This window comes from Cariama cristata, unplaced genomic scaffold (genome assembly GCF_000690535.1).
Source record: "Cariama cristata isolate BGI_N322 unplaced genomic scaffold, ASM69053v1 scaffold36533, whole genome shotgun sequence".
Taxonomy (NCBI): Eukaryota; Metazoa; Chordata; class Aves; order Cariamiformes; family Cariamidae; genus Cariama; species Cariama cristata.
In genome coordinates, this window is record NW_009608471.1 from 14,610 (window position 1) to 34,432 (window position 19,823).

At 37.4% G+C, this 19,823-nt stretch overlaps 1 protein-coding gene across 1 annotated transcript in view; it reads right to left on the reverse strand.

Moving 5' to 3' along the window:
* Positions 1-19,234, reverse strand: part of ST7L (suppression of tumorigenicity 7 like) — a gene marked incomplete at its 5' end in the record, with an annotated part of 21,306 nt that extends 2,072 nt beyond the window's left edge. The window contains 13 exons of the mRNA XM_009697140.1: positions 2,881-3,020; positions 5,848-5,940; positions 6,087-6,237; positions 9,409-9,511; positions 10,184-10,256; positions 12,073-12,187; positions 12,812-12,909; positions 13,456-13,610; positions 14,431-14,509; positions 16,125-16,240; positions 16,803-16,857; positions 17,412-17,571; positions 19,152-19,234. Of these exons, the coding sequence (XP_009695442.1) occupies positions 2,881-3,020; positions 5,848-5,940; positions 6,087-6,237; positions 9,409-9,511; positions 10,184-10,256; positions 12,073-12,187; positions 12,812-12,909; positions 13,456-13,610; positions 14,431-14,509; positions 16,125-16,240; positions 16,803-16,857; positions 17,412-17,571; positions 19,152-19,234 (1,421 nt within the window). The remainder of the gene's footprint in view (positions 1-2,880; positions 3,021-5,847; positions 5,941-6,086; positions 6,238-9,408; positions 9,512-10,183; positions 10,257-12,072; positions 12,188-12,811; positions 12,910-13,455; positions 13,611-14,430; positions 14,510-16,124; positions 16,241-16,802; positions 16,858-17,411; positions 17,572-19,151) is intronic.
* Positions 19,235-19,823: the final 589 nt, after the last annotated feature.

Sequence of the window (19,823 nt, forward strand, 5' to 3'; positions counted from 1 at the left end):
GGGGGGACCCACCCCCCAGCCGGTGCCAGCGCTCAAGTCTCTGCTGATGGTGTATTACGCTGTATACATTGGAACTAGCAAATGCTTCATTGTGATTTTTGGCCACTTGGAGTATTTTTAGCAATTTGCCAAGGTTTACCCTGTGATTTATTATGGAGGAAACAAACTCAAGCACTAACAAATGAAAATATGTAAACTCAGACTTTTCAAGTCAATAGAAAGGTATTCAACTTCTTAAAACCCTTTAGAGGCATGCAGTTTGCTGTAGATTCAATTGCTGGAAACAACAGTTTGATTAAGAAGCAACTGAAATGTAATCTAAGGAGTCATATTTAAGTCGCTTAGAGATTTACAGTGAAAAATTCCATATACATGATACTTTCCAATTGTCATTCCTAAAACTGTGTTTTAGATTTGTTGGAAATTCAACAATTTATTGGAAATATATTTTGTATCGCTTTTTCACTAAGGCCAAAGCACTCCAGGTATCAACCATCTAGAACTTCACTATCTCAAATTACTGTATTTAATAAGCTAAAACACAGTGTCATGAAAAAAACACTTGAAATAATGAAATATACAGGAAAAAAAATTTCATTTTTCATAGAAAGCTTAAAGCACTGGAATTACCTGCAGATATAACACTAGATACAGCAAATAATTGTTTTATTACAGTATTATTGGGTGGAGAGGTGGGTATCAACAAATAGAAGGTAAACTTGCATTTTTGGTATGAAAATTCAACTAGATGCTACTGCCACATACCTCCAGAACACAAGAGATAAAGCTTTATAAAGTGTTGGCAGCCATCACAGCATTATCTATAATTAAAATACTGAAGCAATCTATGAATAAAATCAGATGTGTTAGTTTGATCTTGAATATCATTGTTTCTTACAAGTTTTCTGAATGCTTCTGAAAACATCAGGAATGGGATCAAGAGTACAATAGTCTAACAATTAAAATAAGGAAGAATATTAGTCATTAGAGTATGACTGGGAGTTAACATTAATTCTATCTAAAATGGCAGAACACTGGAAGATGGTATTTCCTTCTCAGCTGTCAATCTCAAGAGATTAATACAGAATTCACTTCTTGTCTGTTTATCTCAATACACACTTTCCGCTTTTGCCAGTATTAAACTAGCACAGTGCGTGGCAAGAAACCTTTCGTGTGTGCCTGCCACCACTGTGACTTGGTTGGTGGAATGATGTGGCAATATGCATGCTTCTTGACCATCTTTTCAGCTGAATAGACACTACCCATCCTTTCCTATAGAAAACAGGCGAAATAAACACACTGCCAAATGACCAAACCCTGAGAGTTTCCCCCCCCACATTTGGACATGTCACTTGATATTCAAAATGCCATTATGCAAAGCCAACTAACTCGTACAAAGTCTTTTTTTGGTTCAAGAAACCCAGCAGCGAGAACTTCACCAAGCAATGCTTTGTTAGCATAACATTTGACCTTGTATCTCTTTGGAAATCATACAACTTTGCTAATGCAGTCCTTACAGAATTAATCAAGCAGATAGTTAGACCTTAGTTACTATGAACCCAGCCAATTATGAGCAGCACTGAAATTTGTCACTGGCATGTCCAACTACATTTTCCAACATAAAGATCAACAGAACTGTGTGGAAATGAGGCCCCACTCTCAGACCTGCATGACTTGGACACTGTAGACTAGAATCACTAGCAAAGCCAACGCTTTTAGGAACAAAGTATTCTTCAGAAAAAAAGGCTTACCTCCTGGGTCTCCATTACCTGCAGCATTAAAACAGCAAGAAAGCATAATGCCTTTCACCCTCTATTTTGACTAGCAAAGCTAGAATAAATGATTCATCAAGAGTTTAGAGCTCTTTATTTGCCACTCCACTCTACTGCACGAGATCCACAGTTCAGTAAAGACCAAATATACTGCATGGCTCAGTTTGAGAAGTGGGGAGGGGAAGCTGCCATGCAGTTTCTCCCTCTGTTGAAGTAAGACAGCACAGCTTTCAGAGTCCAGGGAAAGATGAAAAGGTCACAGCCAGTAGCATTGTTAAGAGATAAGCAAGGAAAAGAAACCCTAAAAAGAGCAGGGCACAGAGAGGAAGAAAGGAGATGGGCACAGAAGGCACCCATAGGAACAAATGGCTCAACAGCAGACATATTTAGATATATTTAAACCAGCATAGGTTAGAAACATATCTAGCTAAAAGCCTGATTGCCATTGTCAAGTCCAATTTCTATCCTTGAACAGGTACTCAAATGACAGAACTGTGGTCACTGAACACCTTTTCCATCTAGCAACTGGAACCAGATGAGATGGAAAACCATTGGCCTAGTTCCCAAAAGGTAGGTGACAGCTAACTAACTTCTGAACCTGGCCTGGAAGTTAACAGTTACTTTACCTCTGTTCTCATCTGTTCCATTCACACCATGCTACTAGTTTCCAAGGTTCAGCAAGAGACCTGTTTTTCCTTCAGTCCAGCCTGCCCTTCTACTCACTTCTCAAAATCTCCAGTCAACAAATTATTTTTTTTTGAGGCTCTCACACTGCAGTCTTCCACTTCTATGAGAACAAAATCCATACTCACAGTGCTCTGAAGCAAAATTTCTCTGGTGTTGAAATGCTGCGCTCTCACCATAAGAGTGCAAATTAAAGCCACAGTATGTAGTGGCTTAGAGTAACAGTTCACCTTCTTGTCAAAATAGACATTTCACACGAATTTCAACAAGTGTTTGTCACTAACGAGATTCTTACAAAAGGAGATAAAATAATTCATGCCCCTCAAGCAAGAGACTGACTACAGCCTACTTCACCATGGACCTCAAAACTCCCAAAGATCCCACAAGTTACCTAAGCAAGCCCCATGACAGAGACAATACTTACAGCTTTAGCAAAAATCACCATCAGCTCAGGGAACTGGTGCGTAAGGAGGGCAAGCATTGCCGAAAAGGAGCACAGGCCTGCTGTGAAATGGATGAAAAAGGGAAGTTCCTTCTGTGGGTAAACGGAGACTTCGTGAAATGCTGAAAGGAAAAAATGAAGCATATTGACATTTGATAATCAAGGACAGTTTTCTGAATTATTTACACAGTCTTGTAACTCAGTTCTAAACTTTCAGAAGGAGTAAGTGTGGACTTAAGACTATTGTGCAGCACATGTTAAGTCCTAGTACTTAAACTTCTCAAAATTTTTCCCCTAAATGCTCGTCTTCATTATTAACAGTCATTACATCTTTCTGTTCCCAATCTTCTTTTTCACTCGCATGGGCTTTATTTTTGAAGCATTTTCATCAGGCTTAGTTTTTGGTACCTACTCTTTTAACAGGACAGAGGGAAGAACTGAAAAATTCAAAAGCTGTCAAAATCACCTAGACCAATTTAAATAATTCAGGTGTTTTCAACCCTCTGAAGCATGAATCCTGTTATCTGAAGAGAACAGCACATCTCCCCATCCTACAAGAAGCTCAGCAAGTACAAAACAACCATCATGTTAGCTATAAATGCAAGGTGGCTCCTTAGTACTTTTCAAAGATTTCTGGTTGGTAGGCTACAGTAAATTTTTTCAGAGCAGACGACAGAGTAGAACTCAAAAAAAACAGCAACAGGACTAGGTTATAAATTCTGTATGTAGCAGCTCCTTGCAATTTCCAATCTATGGTAACAAAATCAAAAGAAGGTGATTAGACAGGCCAAGGTCTGGCATATGGAGCTTTCAGCACTCAAGATACTACTACTGGTTACTAGCTAGGGACCTGTTTGGTGAATTTGCAATTACTTACTGGCTCTGAATACCTGCAGCTCTGACTTTCATCCAATGATTTTAAAGGGGTTTTAAATGAAGAAAAAAAAGTTTCTATAGACATAAGTAATTATGAAAGGGCTGCATACTTCTTGACAAGCTGTTTTTAAAATCTAACAAAACTATCAAAATTTAAGTAAGCCTTTTTGGAAAACAAGAAAATATAATCGTATGCATTTTTATTGTATTTTTCATCTTGTACTTTTTGGCTTTTGATAAGCAGTAAACTTAAGTCTGAGGAGGAAAAAGACACTTTAACCTCTTAGTTACTGTTTCGGAATGTTGGCACAAAGAAAGTTACCATTATAAAAGCAAGCCCAGCAAAAGTGCCTTGTGCTGTTGCAACTCATTAATGGCAAAATGCTTGGGGTTTGCTTTACTTTTAAGCATGTGATTTTGGAGCACAATTAGGTAGAACATTTGGAGTTCCATATCTAACGCCCAGCTGAGATGTTTAATGTTATCCCAGAGATTATCAGTTCACCTTTTTAATGTGCAACCAGCTCTGCTAGGCCATGATATACATGATAGAACACACTCCTCTTTACTGACCAACCAAAGAAACCACTTGTCTACTATGGAACACTGTTATGCTCTCATACTATGTAGAAACTCACCTGATTAAAACATGGAGCAGTGTAGTTTAGGAAAGGTCCCAACATAACTTAGGAAAGGGGGGGGGGGAAGGAGGGAAGGATTCTCTTCGCACTAGTTTTTCCTACATTGCGGAATCAAGATCAAATCCAAAATAGATAAGGACAACTAAAGACAATTCTCTAAGTCCAGAGTCATTTGGGAACTGTTACTAGTTAGACCAATAAAGGATTTTTGAAACATTAATTTGGCCAACATTATTTTAAATAGATAAATTTTAGAAAATTAAGTGTCAAGATTTCTTGAGGAAGTACTGCAATAAAAGTGTTAAGATGATTTTATTTATGGGTAGTTTTATATTTAAAACATAACAGGAACGCGTGAGTGATCGTGTTGAAATATCTGCATGTGTAGGTGTTTAATTATGCTGGGAAGTCTACAATTTAGGGTTAGTTGCTAACCAAGGAATTCCTTGTGCAATATCCTGCATAAGTGAGAAATGAGTAATTTAAAGCAGTCTAGGGGCAAATTTAAATTACACATTTTAAATATAACTTCAGGCTTTTAAATAGAAACACGTATGTATAGTTTTCCTTTCCACAGCTGTGGTCTCAGTGGGTCTGATGGTGCTTTTGCAGTAGCCCTTTCCAGTCCCATTGCATTTCTTCATGACGTACAAGTTCACCCCCAGAGGAATTCTATTAACAGCACAATTAACAGTCCAATTCTAATTTAAATTAATGCTATTTTCCTAAATATGATGAGCGTAGGTCATAGTGGTTTAGTTTGTTTGCCTTATCTAAAGAAAAAAATATGTAAGCTCATAATTGCATAAAGTAATCTTGAAGTAATGGACAGCTGGAAATGACTTACGTTTCAGCATCTAGTGTTAGTATAAATCCATAAAAATACTTACACGCATAAAAAAGTTCCGGGAAGCATAGTGTCCAGCAGACAAATATGTACCAATGAATTAATGACAGAAAACAAAACACATTCTCTGAAGCTACAGATTAACAAAGGATTCTCTGTAAGATCACAGACAGGTTCTGTGAGACACCTGAATGCAGGACTGGAACCATGCATTTATTCCTTGCTAGAAGGAAACTGCTTCCCTACAACCGTAGTCAAATTCATGACTTCTTCTTTTAAAAGAAGTAGTCATTTGAAGAACCGGTCCATTTTGTTGTTCTCAGACTAAGTTTGGCCAGCTTTGAATGTACCACACACAGACTTCATCTTCGAAGCACTTACGTTATTATAGAATCAAGCTAACATTTACCATGCACGCATGTCAAGTGCTTCAGGATCATTTGGGAGGGACATCAACAAATAGCTGAATCCCCTTCACAGGAAGCTCAAACTAAAAAAATCACAGTAAGGTAAATACAGAATACCACAAACTGAACATGTCCTTAGCTTATGTTTTATTATCATTACTGCTTAGAAACCACTTACTTGGCAACAGTTCTCTGTCTGCTGTTTCTGTGCAACTCGGATAGGGATAGAAAAGATGACCTTTTTCTAACGGGTATGGGATCATCCTAAATGCTGAAAAAAGAGTGAGTGGCATTAGACTGGTATCTAAACAGAAGCGACCAGCTTCTCACAAAGAGAACCAATCGTGTTTAGAGGTGAATAAAGGCAGAGAGATTAGTCTACTGTACAGAAAAAATAAAACAAGGAGAGGTACTTACTGCCTTCCCATGTGCAGTGTAGCAGATTTAGAGCCCCTTCTATCCTCTTCCAGTGCTGGAGGTGAAAAAAGGCATATGCTACTGCCTCACTGTCCCCTCGTTTCAGAATATGCTCTGGAGGTAGCACTAAGCTTTTCATTTCTAGTAAATACTGAAAGTAAAAATGGGAAGCACAGTTGGTTACATGGAATATTCCAGTCTCTAATTGTGAAACATAAATGATCATTTGAGGCATAACAGAGCACATCACAACAGGGGCCAACTTCCACCTGTTGAAGAAACAGCCCAATCCTGACACCATGCAGACAGCCTGCACTCACATGGGAAGTGAAAACCAGCAAAACATACAGCCATCTACAAGACTTTTAAATTGAGGTTTTCACACACAAAGCATCAGAAAAAAATGCACCTTCAGTAAGGCAATATGAAAATACATTCTTGTGGAATACACAAAGTATAATGCTGCAGGTACAATAGCAATGAGCTACAAGTTTGGGCTAATTAAACAAAACAACCAAAAAAAGGCAATAAAACCCACCGAATAACCACCAACAGTATTTTCACTCATCATTTAATCCCTGAAAGTTTTAACGTAGGAGGCTAAGTACTTGTTAGCTCTCAAGTATGAGTAGCAAACCAGAAAGTGTCAGTATGCTAACCAAAGGAAAAACAATAAATCAAACCCAGGAAAATCTCATTTTAATGTGGTTTTGCTGGACTACCACAAAGTATCTCTGATTTCAGATTTTTTCAATTTCAGCCTTCTCTCTACATCAGCAGAATATCTGATGCACAGAAGGGTCAAAGAACACAAGGACTAATCACTTTCCATTTCCCTTGAAATACAGGCCATGCAATTTTGTTTTCTCATGGTACATTAAAAAAAAGACAGGTATTCATTTGAATCTAGCTTTTAAAAACAGATCAGTAATTTTTACAAGAATGAAATGACAGCATCAGCGCTAGTATTTACCTGTGAGTTGTTCTCTCCTACCATATAGTGTCTCATTCAATAACAGCCAAAGCTAATCCACATCTTTGATCAATGTAGCTGGCAATTCCTTGACTGTCTCCCGAAGTGTAAGAATGCAGCTAACTTGCCGATTTATTTCAGCAGATGCCACAAACTATGAGATTATTTACTAATCCAGTTTGAGGACTTAACTTTTCCCATTCAGATTCTTGAAGGAATGTAGGAGGGGTTGTGCCCTGGCCAAATAAAGCACATTTACTGCCTGGCTAGGTTCTTCTCTTAGTGCCTTGGGCCTACACTCCAGAGGGTAATATTCTTGCTAATCCCCTCTAATCCTCCTTTTTTTTTTTTAATTTTTTTTTTTTTAACACAGTAAAGGATCACTCACACAGGCCTGCTGTGGGAAAATGGTCTCAAATATCTGACCCTTGACCTGACTCCTCATGCTCTCCACAGTGCCCACTTTTCCATTGTATGAACAGCACAGAGAGCAAGGGAATATAAACGCAAGAGCGCTGATGAAGCCCCACTGCAAGTGTTGCCACAACATGCCAATGCTGAACTCCAGGCTTTGGCTGTCTCTGCACCCATGTTACCACATAAACAGAAAAATTCCACAGTCTGGCAGGTTTTCATGTCCGTGTTTAACCATAAAACAGGCAAGGTATCAGTACTGAAAATATCTTGGGTTTTGCAGATTTAAGAAAGTCTTTATACACAATAAAATCTGTAAAATATTCAGATGAATGGAAAAGATGGTTTCATACATTACCAAAATCTCATTACAGATCTCTAACTTGAAATGGCTTAAGAGTACATTTTTCTAGCTCTGTAAAATGCCTTCCTAGCTTTCCAAACAAAACCCATCCTTGTGAAAGCACAACTGAGAATAAAGAGAAACAAACATTATTATATTATCCTTATGCAAAATGATGTTATGTGCAAAGACAACCACTTTCATCAGATACAAGAACAAGGAGATTTCTACTTTACATACTCATTTATTTTTAGTCCATGGGACAGAACAGAGAGCAAATTCAAAACCCAGATTTTCTTCCCCACTACTCCACTGTAACCCATTGGGGAAGTTACTTCACTTGTTTGTGCCCTTGTTCACTTGTTTGCTTTGACTACGAGCATTTCAGAGCTCGAGATAGCCAGCGCCAATAAAATCCTGCCCTGCCATCTAATAAATTGGTTTCAAGGCAATATTGTAATTTAAAAAAAAAAACCAAAACATTAAGACAACTGGATAGGTATACAATCAGAAGATCAAATCAAATTACTGCAACCTGGAATCAGTTTCTGTGATTGTCTGTAGAACTACAGAACACATTTTGCAAACAGCCTGTTTGAAATGATATCTAACTTCTTTAAAAAGGTATATGAGGCTTCTGAAGTAAATGAAGGATATACAAAATAAAAGAACTTTTAGATAATGATAATGCGTTATAATCTTCTTCCCCTAAAGGCAGAGGATAAAGAAAAATCTGTCTGAGACTGTCTGAAATGAACTTGCTACGCTCTTGATCAGTCATGCAAACAAGCAGCAATTTCTCCCAGCAATTAGCTTTCTCAGTGCACATTCTATTAGATTGGACAGGCAGACAGAATAGAGCGGCCGGATCATTCAAGCCTTCACAGCAATAGTCATTGGGACTCCGTGATCATTTGCAGAGGATTAGGTCCAGGACTAAGCCAACCTTCTGCATTCAAGGTTTCAAACTGAAATCACCACCAATAGTAGTACAGTAAAAAGCAACGTAGGATTTGATTTTCACCCAATGCTCAGCAGAATCTGCATCTTGGCCACTTCAAGTAATGCCAGACATTAAATTACAGCCTGTAGCAATATCAACTCTTAATCTTATTTTCTTCATCCACATGTAAACAAGTGACTGTAGATCTTTCAATAACCCAAGTTCCGAAGCCATGTTGGAAGCACAGCAGAAAAAAGTGTTTTGAAATACTCTGAGTGGTTATTGTCTGGAGAACTTAATTTGGCTTCAGGGATTTTAAATATCTACGTTTATATTTATTAATGCTTACCCTTACCCAATAAACAGCCTTCAGTAATACATTACTGGATTTTCCAACGAGTTAGAAAAATTTTGAGTTTATAATTTTTTTTGCAGAAAACCCTGTTTGATCATCACCTATTGCAAACAACTAATTTTGGCCACCAAACATTTATGATATAAATACTAGCGTGTTTAACTCAATGGCTGGAGTTATAACCAACTTCAAGAAAACCTGGGGCTAGAAACGCTCCAATAACAAGATGATAACATAACATGACTTTTTTCAGAAGACAATAAAGTGGTCCAATAGGAAATAAAACACTCCTACCTTTGGAACATGAGGGTTAAATTCCACAGCTCTGTGAATTGCTTCCACAGCATTAATTTCTGCTGTACTAAGCCCTCTTTTGGAGGCAGTTTCTGGGGAGAACCTTAAGGGAAAAACCCACGCTGAACAAAAGTAATAAATAATAAATGCTAACCAGGTGTTTATTTGCATTGTAAGCTTGGAGTTCATTAAAAATTGGCTGATTTATCAAGAAAGATAAACAAAACCTTCTAGGAGACAAATGTTCATGTTAGTTTAGGTATCCTGACTGTCATCAATGCTCATATGACAAAGTTATGTTTAACTTTTTGAAACTTTATGTCAATCACGTAAGGTAATCGAGTGCCCAATCTTTCATATGATTGTTACAGCATCACCTACTCGGAGGTAAAGCTAGAATCAGCTGTGCAAACAGACCAGAAGGAAAGTGAAATGCCAACGTGAACTACCATAAATATCCTGCACCCAAACCACAAAACAAAGAACTTCTTAACACTACAAGCAAGACACTGAAAACAAAATTTATACAAAAGCACATGTGTGTACACAGGCTCCTGAAAACCATCTTCACCTGTATTAACTTTATGGATGCCCAAAAGAAACTTTAAATTACATTTAGCTACACATAAACACACACATATATATATAAATGCACTTAACTTTGCTCTTCGAAATTTAATTGCTGCATATTGGATTTAGACCTTTTTAGTTCATATTTTAGAGCATAACCCACGATTAGCAACAAACCACTGTTTTCACAAACGCACTTGCTTACCTTTCTGAAACAGCTCTGGCTTTTAACAGGGCTGCTGTGTAACATATTGCTGCTGATTTTGGAAGACTGATATCTATGATAAAATAAAATAATTAAGTTGTAAGATTCTGAGGTAAGACAAATATTTTAAACCCACATCCTCTGAGCTTAAAGATTTTTACTTCAGTATACCAGACAATGAATGTAACATTTGGAACATTTCAGCTATGATTAGAAACTTTTAATTTCTTTGCACAGTCTTCTTCCTGGTCACCAGTCAGTCTCAGATTAAAAACTCACAGCTGCAGTTAGGTTGTGAGGAGTAATTTTTTCTTCTAAACGTAGCAAGACACTGAAACTGAATTCAAAGAGAAATGCATGTATAAATACAGACTTAAGAACAGTGTACTTTTCCTGTATTAACCCACGAAGGTTTAAAATAAGCTTCTAACCTTCACCTAATTTTGCAACTGTACATTAACAGAGTTTTACACAATACTGAAAGAGAGGCTGACTAGAAGCTGACCAAAAAAAATTACATTACAGACAGGTAGACAAATCTTAATGAAAATGCTATTTCCATTTTTTCCAGTTCCATGGGGATAAATTCTTTTAGTTGTAGGTTTTGTAGAATATACGAGGCCAAGTTTGAGCTGACAATTACAGATTAGAAGGTTAGCACTCCACAGTACAAGTTTACTTTAAAAGCAGACAAAGTCTGGGGTCTAATTCCCAAGAACCATGTTGTGTATAGTCAGATGGCTCTTGCTTTTTTTGTAAATCCCAGCCTGGGCTTGTCCATCACTTACTAGAAGTCTGGCTGTCGTGTCAAGCAAAACACAGGGGCTCTACAGAGAGTTTGAAGCTCAAACTCATTTTTCCAGATGCTTAGAAAAAAAAAATCAGCAACCTTTTTTAAGAAAGTGTCACAATTCCTGATGTTAACATAAAGAAGCACCAGGAAAAGAGCAAATGGTTTTGTTAAATTAATAAGAATTCAACAGAACAACACGGACAGTCAAGTAACAGGAGCAGGCTGCTAGGGTGGCCACGCACAAGGGGCAGAGGATTTGGGCAAGAATATCATACTTTCAATTCCCTGAAAAGCAATAAGAAGAGACACAAGAGAGAACAAACCAGCTTCTCAAGTAGGGAATGATTGCCACAAAATACTGCTTCTATGTCCCTCCATTCTGAAGGTGATTTAAGGGATAGCTTTAAGAGAATCAGCTTGTACACTAATGATGTGGGCATTATCTAGGTGGCAAAACTCTGAGGACAGTAAGAAAGTAAGTATATATTTTATTAACCTTTATTTAGAGTTGCACAACATCTGAAACATATTAGTTGAGATGGAAAGTGAAAGCAAACTACTACCATTTAATGGACCAAAGCTTGCATACCGTGAATCTCTGGCAAGCAGTATGCTTGCATGTTGCTAATCTCTGGCAAGCAACTCAGTATTACAGAATCATGAGGCCAAGCCTGGAAGATGACAGAAGGGAAAATTACCTTTTCCAGCTTATTTACATCAATTACTTAGGGGCCTATGTGCTGGCTGGAAAAGGCTGATGAATTTAGGCATAACCAGGGACGCAGAAGGGATTAAAAAATTAAAATAATCCTTGAATTGAAGCAAAGTGATCTCCAAGATTTCTTTACAGATTAGAAGTAACTTAAAAACACAAAAAGTAATTTGTATGCAATTTAGCTTGCCTAAATTTGACCTCATCATTCAAAAGAAAATACTCGACTTACACCCTGGAAGCGCCTATTTGTTGCCAATGAAGGGAATTTAGTCAGCTAGCTGAGATCACGGGTAGACATCTGCTTTTGGACAGGCACACCTTGCCCACCTCACCTATACTCTTACACATAAACACCAGTATTTCTCAATAGGCATCACTTACCATCATACTTTGCTAAAACTGCCTGGACATCTGCATAAGCCTGTAACTCCAGCAGTGCCTCCAAAAGGTTTTCATGAATATTCAGCATGCTGAGAAGTGGGAACTCTTTCATCAACTGCACATCAGTGAAGAGAAATTAATTAAGCACATACAGAATTGCACTTGAATCCCTGAAATATTTAATAGAAATCAGTACAATAATTCAAGCTTTTTCAATGTTCTGTTCCTTCACAGTGTTAGAAACTGGCACGTAAGCAGCGTGAAAAGAATCGCATCATTTCTACCTTATTTTTTTTCCCTATATTCACCTACTGGAAAATAAGTACACTGAGGTTCATACAACATGCTCTCAGCCTAAATTTGCACAACTCCCACAGTGAGTTGGTTTGGTCAGTACTATTTTCCTACAAAAAAAGAACTTATGATACACCTTGGGCAAGTGAAAGAAAAATTGTGGTGAAGTCTAAAGTCAGCTATTTTGACAAGTTAGTCGCCAAGTCAAGCATGAAGGAAATTGGACAACAGAACTGTGAACATATGACATTATATAATATAAAAATTTAAAACCTACATGTAGGAACCAAAAAAATTGTTCTAAAAAAAAATTGTGAATCATTATGTCCAAATCTCATTGGAAAATAATTGATTAATTATGATGCCTAGAAAGGAACTTTAAACCATCAATTTGATCAATGTGACTGAAAACAACAGTTGCTCACTTTTAAAAACTTTTACTTACATCTCTCATCATTTTTACTGCTTCTCGTATTCTTCCAAGTTTTCTTGCACACATAGCTAGTCTCCTTTTCACATATACCAATACATTGGTGTCTCTTCCTGATTATGACAAAAAAAATTAGTCTATCAGTTTCAATCCTTACCTCTCCTTCCTTCTCTCTCAAAAAAAAAAAACCAAACACCAAAAACCCCACAACCTTTTTCCTAACATGTAAAAGCATAAAATAATTACTACGGCTGTCCCAATCAAGGTCCATCTACACCAATGCCAGCAACTTTTAACTAGGTTAAATGACAAAAAAAAAAGTATCTGTTTTTTTCCAAAATGTTGGGTGGAATAAAAGAAGGTACTACTGACCTACACTAATTGCTTCATTAGTCTGCTCTACCTATCCAACTTTCCAGGACAATAACATACCAAGCCTCAGTGAGACAACCTACAATGAATACACAGCTTAACTGCCACTTCCTAACATTAATGCAGGTACTACAAAAGATCATGTAGCATGTCATGCATAAGCATGGCTAAAACAGTAGGAACTGCCTCACTCAACTGGCAATCAAACTAGAATCACTAATTATAACTTTAGTTTTACATTTCTGCTCACATAAAAACAAGAGTTTGTGTGACTCAAAAGTCCTTACTCAGCTGTGCTTCGTGCTGGGGACTTTGGGAATGGCAGTTCTGAGACCTTCTGTAAATCATTTCTCCTGCTTTCAGAGCCTGCTTGAAATACTTCTCAGCATCCACAATAGTTGTTGCTTCTTCCTCAGCCAGGAGGACATACGCAGTGGCACAACTGCAATAAGGAAAAAAACCACTAATTATTCTAAGGGACAAAGTTTAGCATTTTTTGAGTAAGTGCTAAAAGCATTAGAAATGGGTAGTTTTAATTTATGTTCAGTATCTAAGCACTGACAATATTAAAGTACCAAAATATTGACTCGAGTTCAAACGGTGAGTGGCAGGAAAACAGAAATCTTTTCCACTTTACAGAAAAAGCACACATTTAGAGAAAAAAAACAAAAGAAAGAATTGTAACAGCAAGTCAAATTATTTTCCTTGAAATATTAAAAATGTTCTGGTAATCGTCTGAAGAGGTTTTTTGTGTTTGGTTTACTTTGCTTTTTTAAAACCAAGAGGCAGACATTTTACACAAAAACAACAAGACTACATAACAAAACAGATCACAGAAATGCATGAAATTCATTGGTTTATGTTAGAAGAGTATTTCTAAATCCCTTACAGGGGTGGCATCTGTGAACTCCAAATACAGTATTACCACAATATCATCTCTGGAACACATACGATCTCATATTCAATTTAGACTGTTCCACATCTGAATAAGATTTCTCATTTGTTATTGCTACTGATACAAGAATTGCTACTTTCCCAAGAAAAAGGGAGAACAAAAGCTGTTTTTTATAGAACCATTCAATACTTCAGTGCAACTGACAGCCCCATGTGCAATTCTCATAGTCACAGAAGTCCCCCTTAAACTATTCAGAACTTTGCTAAAAGTAAATTATTAGAACAAGAAACTGATAGTGTGCTCAACAGTACTCCACTTAATCTTTCATGTTAGAAATAGAGCAATTGAACTTATACTCTAAACTTACTCATTGTTCAACTCTAAAGCTTGATACGCTGCTTTAATCCGGGCTTGAGGGTTTCTCTCCCGCCATGCTTTCTGCATAACTGTTGCAAAAACATGGAAAAGGCTGGTGAGGGACAGAGACACTGGCAAAACACCTGGGAGCCAACGGAGACAACGCTGGCTGCGCATGCCTCAGCTCTACATTAACACTCACTTCCATTTTGCAAATTCCTGTTTGCTATATGATTGTCACAGGGAAGAGCAAACAAGTATTTTAATTCCAGCAGGAGTTTCTACCACAAGCAGCAGAATCTTGCAATTTCTCATTACACTCCAAATTTAATTTAAGAAAGCAACACCACCAGGAAGATTATTCACTGACCATTTAAGAACTCCTACACTGAGAAGCGAAGACAGCTTACATAACCAGGCAGATGTACAATTTCTAAATTGCTACAGATTTTTGGAAACATTTCCCAAGACTTGTTGAAAGCTTGGCAGGAGCAATTGTTAAACACAGGTTCTTGCACGAACCTGCACAGAATTTTAATTTACGCTTTCAAACAGAACTTCAAAGAAAACAGTAATAGAGAAAGCTGTGTCTTGCACATGTATAGTTTCATACTTAGGTATTTAGACAACTACCAGATTATAAACAATTTATTTTTAAATTTACAAAGTACATGGAAGTTGCATAACATGGCAAAGCCAATTCAAGATATACTATAGTAATTTATCACCTTATTAGAAAGTGTTCTAGGAAACAAGTAAAAAGGGTGAAACATATCTATTCAAAAGGGTCATTTGAATTACAACTTGGATTCAAAATTATGGTCAGATAAGGAGCAAACAAAATTTCAGTGCAATGACTTTAAACCTCTCCCCACTCTGCTTCCATTAGGGAAAAATGGAAATCCCAAACCGAAACCCAACTTCCAGCAAAAGAAAAACAACATACTTGGAGCTACCATTTTCTATGCAGAACTAAGAGCTTTCACACTAAATAACAGTTCTGAAAGAACTCCAAAACTTTACATTCATGCAGTTGCATATCTGGCCTGTCTCAAATACAACAAGAAAACAGAAGAATCTATACATGTTTCTTCTGGAACAAAACCTTCTGCTGTCCAGCAAGAATAACGTGGAAAAATGTTTGAGTTTTCTTCTGGAAACAAAATATTAGTCTTGGCTTAGCAAGTGAGACAATACACTCCATTTTGTGAAACAAAACCACATCCTTCATATCAAGCATGTCACAGCCAGCTGACAAGTAACACTTCCGGAACTTGACAAATTGACAATAGTTCGCACCCAGTCTGACAATAACCAGGTAGAGAACATTTTCTGCACTAAACACTTGGAACACAAGGAAAAAATTCTGGAGACTGCACTATTCATTACTAAGGTTTAAATGAGACCACGTCTTTGGCTGTTGAGAATATAATCCAGGTTTTCAATATTGTGTTGTTAATTATTGGAAAAGTATGAGATCTTAAAATACATCAGGATCCTGACAGCCTTAAAGTTAGTAGAGAAAGCACAAGGTAAAACAACATCTTTTCACTAAATACATCTATTAAACCTCCTTAGTAGTTGAGAAAGACTATCGTTTCACAAAATATTTGACACAATAGCTTGCGCTACTTTGAGGTATATTAAAAATATCCACTTTAGTCTCTCTAACAGTTATATACCTTATGCATACGACATGGGTACCTGTATCTGAAGGCCGAAGGGCATCTGTATCGCACGTGAAAAAGTTCTGATGATCTTGAGCAGACAAATTCATGTCATAGTATGTAAGAGGCTCCTTCCCAGTCACCCACATGTATCTTTAATGAGAGAAATTTCAGTAAGAGGCACTCCTAGGAAACAGTAATGCTGATAGCAAGGGGGATATCCGACGTGCCTAACAACCGAAGCTAGTGCAGAAAATTTTTATTAATAAAAGACTAGAGCCACGAACGAGAAGTTTCAAATACTACTGTTCCACAATCTGTGCAGGTTGTAAAGTTCTAAACAACCTGGGAACTGGCTTCCTGGGAAGCAGCTTTTAGTATGAAATAACAAAAGGAGACTTACAATACAGTCATATCAGTTTAATAAAAGAGAATTTAGATTCAGAATCACTGTCTCAACCTCTGAATAAAGTTTTTCTTCTACTTTACTCTCAAAAAACCCTGATGATGTTACAGTAATATTTGCATTCTTAACATTGAAACTGCCAAAGCTTGGATAGGTGCCTTTTAAACACAGAATTGGCATCAATCACCGCTACAATCTTGCGGGTCTCGGCTGTCTCCTGATATTACTAGTCCAAGCTCTGTGAAGAAGTCATGTGTATGCCCCTGATTAATTTTAAAAATATGCAATGGAAAGTAAGATAATTAATACCTGCTATACTCCGCCCCTCTGAAAAGATTGAGAGGATTTCGCCATACTTTGCACTCTGGGAAAAAAAAAAGAAGAACTTCTTGAATTTTGAATTAAGAGCACAGGAAATACTACCTTGACTTTAAAATGCAGTCAGGCAAATGCAGTTTTAGTTTCAAAAGCTGCTTTAATTTTATTGTTAGACAACCTGAGCATGATCATACAAACTACTCCTTCATAAAATTCTCCTACCCTACAAATATTTTTGCTCCCCAACACTGCTGGGGTACAAAAGCACATGGTGGAAGGATTAAACACTGCCATTTACACTCATGCAATGTTTATCTTGCACATACTCAGTACAGTAAATATCTAATGTTACTAGAACAGTTTTTGCTAAATGTGTAATATAATTTCTAAATCATATGTTTAATAACAAATGTTTTAGATCAAAGATTATATCATTGTTTTGTTTAGTTTTACCATTATTAATAAAACGCATTGTAAGACGTAGGCCTTTCTCCAGTTCTTACAAGCACTCATGCAGAGTCACAGCCATTTAAAAGCCAGTTCACGTGAACGAGCCACCTTGAAGCTTAAGGCAAACTGCTGGGACACACTAACAATCACCTGGCATATTCTGCCTGCTTGTCTCATTCTCTCCAGCAGAGAATGCTGCTGGTGCTGGAGGGCTGTTTTCTGTGCCGCTGATGAGGGGCCTCAAATGACTCACAGAAACCTGCTCAATGAAAGACGTGCCGTATTTTCGGAAATGCCACCACTCAAACACCTGTCACAGAAAAAAAAAGAATCAGGAATTTCCTTAGGTGACACCCTTCCAACATAAACATCAGAGATGAAGAGCCAGATGTTCACCTCTAGTACATCCCCTACTAATGACTACAGGTGGAACTTATCTACATACCACTTAACACTAATTATCTGTTTTGGCCTGTCTCCTCATGCAGGATTACCCACATAACATGAGAGAGACTAAAAAAAACCAGTAAAATCTTAGTCAAACATATGTGCCCCCTTCCCCAAGTCATTAGGATAACTTCTAAACCCTTTCAGAAGATGCCTGTATAGGGAAACTGTGCATAGAAGCAAGAACCTCAAAACAGGTGTAGGTTTTTCATTTCACAAATATAATCTAAAAGAATAAACTACAAAACGGACAGTTAAACTGACATGTTCTGCCATTCAGAAAAGTCCAAAGAGAAAAGGCTGAATTAATAGCAATCAAGTTCACGTACCAGAAATTCAAAAATATTACCATTTCTCTCTCTGAAGCTATTAAAAATAGCTGTGTATCACAAGTCCTCAAGCACTATACCATACTGTCAGCCCTGGACCAACTTACCTGAGTATTTTCATTAGCATGCAGAAAGACGTGATGTTTAGACAAACTGTATTCTTCAGTAAGAAGCATTACTATAAATATTGGCTGATCAATAACCACCTTTTTTCTCTTAAGAGCAAACCTAAGTAAAAGACCTATCACAAGCAGAATCCTTCTCCTTGTATGACTTTCCTCAAATCCTTCAATCAAAACCCAAGCAACATTACTTACAGCAAATAAGTTGTTTCTGCCACATAAACAAGACACTTTTTTTTTTAATTGTGGCTACAATAAATCACCTATGAAACAGATTTTGCACATTCTCGTAAATAGGTTTAATTGACGAGAAGAGATATTTTCTTCAGGTTTTAATACTGAAAATTAAAATTAACTCAAAAGATTTGTATGTAATGCCACAGTCTGCATCAGGGTCAGATGATCATCACTGCAGAAACAGCTGAGCTAGCAGAACTGACTGTGCAAGCGTGCCCCATTCATTTCATGCAAAGTCAGCCACATCCGTGCATGCTGTCGTCTGAAGATGAGCTGAATGATTGGCTCACTTTCACACCAAAGTTATTAAGATAGTTACATGATGACACGTGCACAAAAGCCCCCCAAAATTACTGTGGAAAGCTAAACTCTTAACTACTTAGTTTAAAAGAGATAAAAATCTCAGTGTTTTCTCTGCACAGAGAGGTCTGCAGAGTTTGCGTGTATATATCACATTTTTAATGTACCTATGTACATACACACATACTTATACGTACATATGTACACCTACCTCCTTAAAACAAGCCTGACTTTCTAAAATAGGTGCAAGTTATTTTCCTTAGACTCACCCCAACGTACAACACACATAGCAAAAGAGTATGTATACTGCATTAGAGGAGCTATTAAACAAGTTCCTTCCTAGTACAAAAGCACCCTCTAGAGTCTAATAAAAAAAAGCTGATTGCAGTTACCACTAATGAAAGCATCTTAGAGGTGATAAAGTTGTTTTAAAAAAAATAAAGCTGACTACTTACAAATATCAGTCCAGATATAAAAGATGAAGTCACCGTAAGTGCAAAGTAGAATTTCGGAGTCAAAGTGCTTAAGAATACAGTCACTGTTAAGAGAAACAAAACCAAATACTTAACAAGAACTGAAAAACTCAAATAGATTGTTATCAAACAACGCCAAATGAAGAATTACATAACACAATATAGCCCTAGTAACTTTACAGATAATATTACTTTCTTAGAGAATCCTTTCCATGTATTATTTTCTGTTTCTAACCATCTGAGACAGTGAATTAGGTTATACACCCAATCTAAAAAATTCACTGTAAGTTCTTAGACAAAGCAGCTTACGGTTTCAACCATATCATGGCTGGTGGACCACAACAAGGCGATTTAAAGTATTATTTCATTTTAATCTAAAACAGAAACATACTGTTATGATGCAAGTTTATATTCAGTGTCAAGGGCATACATTTTCCACAGACCTCTCCTTCCTGCTATTTACAGCGCAAGGTAGGGAATGCAGTTTTCTAGCGCTGCTCTGACCATGGTTTTGACCCAAACTGCACATCAGCTTTGCCACCCAGCCCGGGCTGGAACGGAGCACAGGAGGGTCACCGCTGGCAAAGGGCTCACTCCTGGTTCAGGCCTCCAGCCTGACAAGACACCCCCGGGGCGGGGAGTGTACCTCAGCAG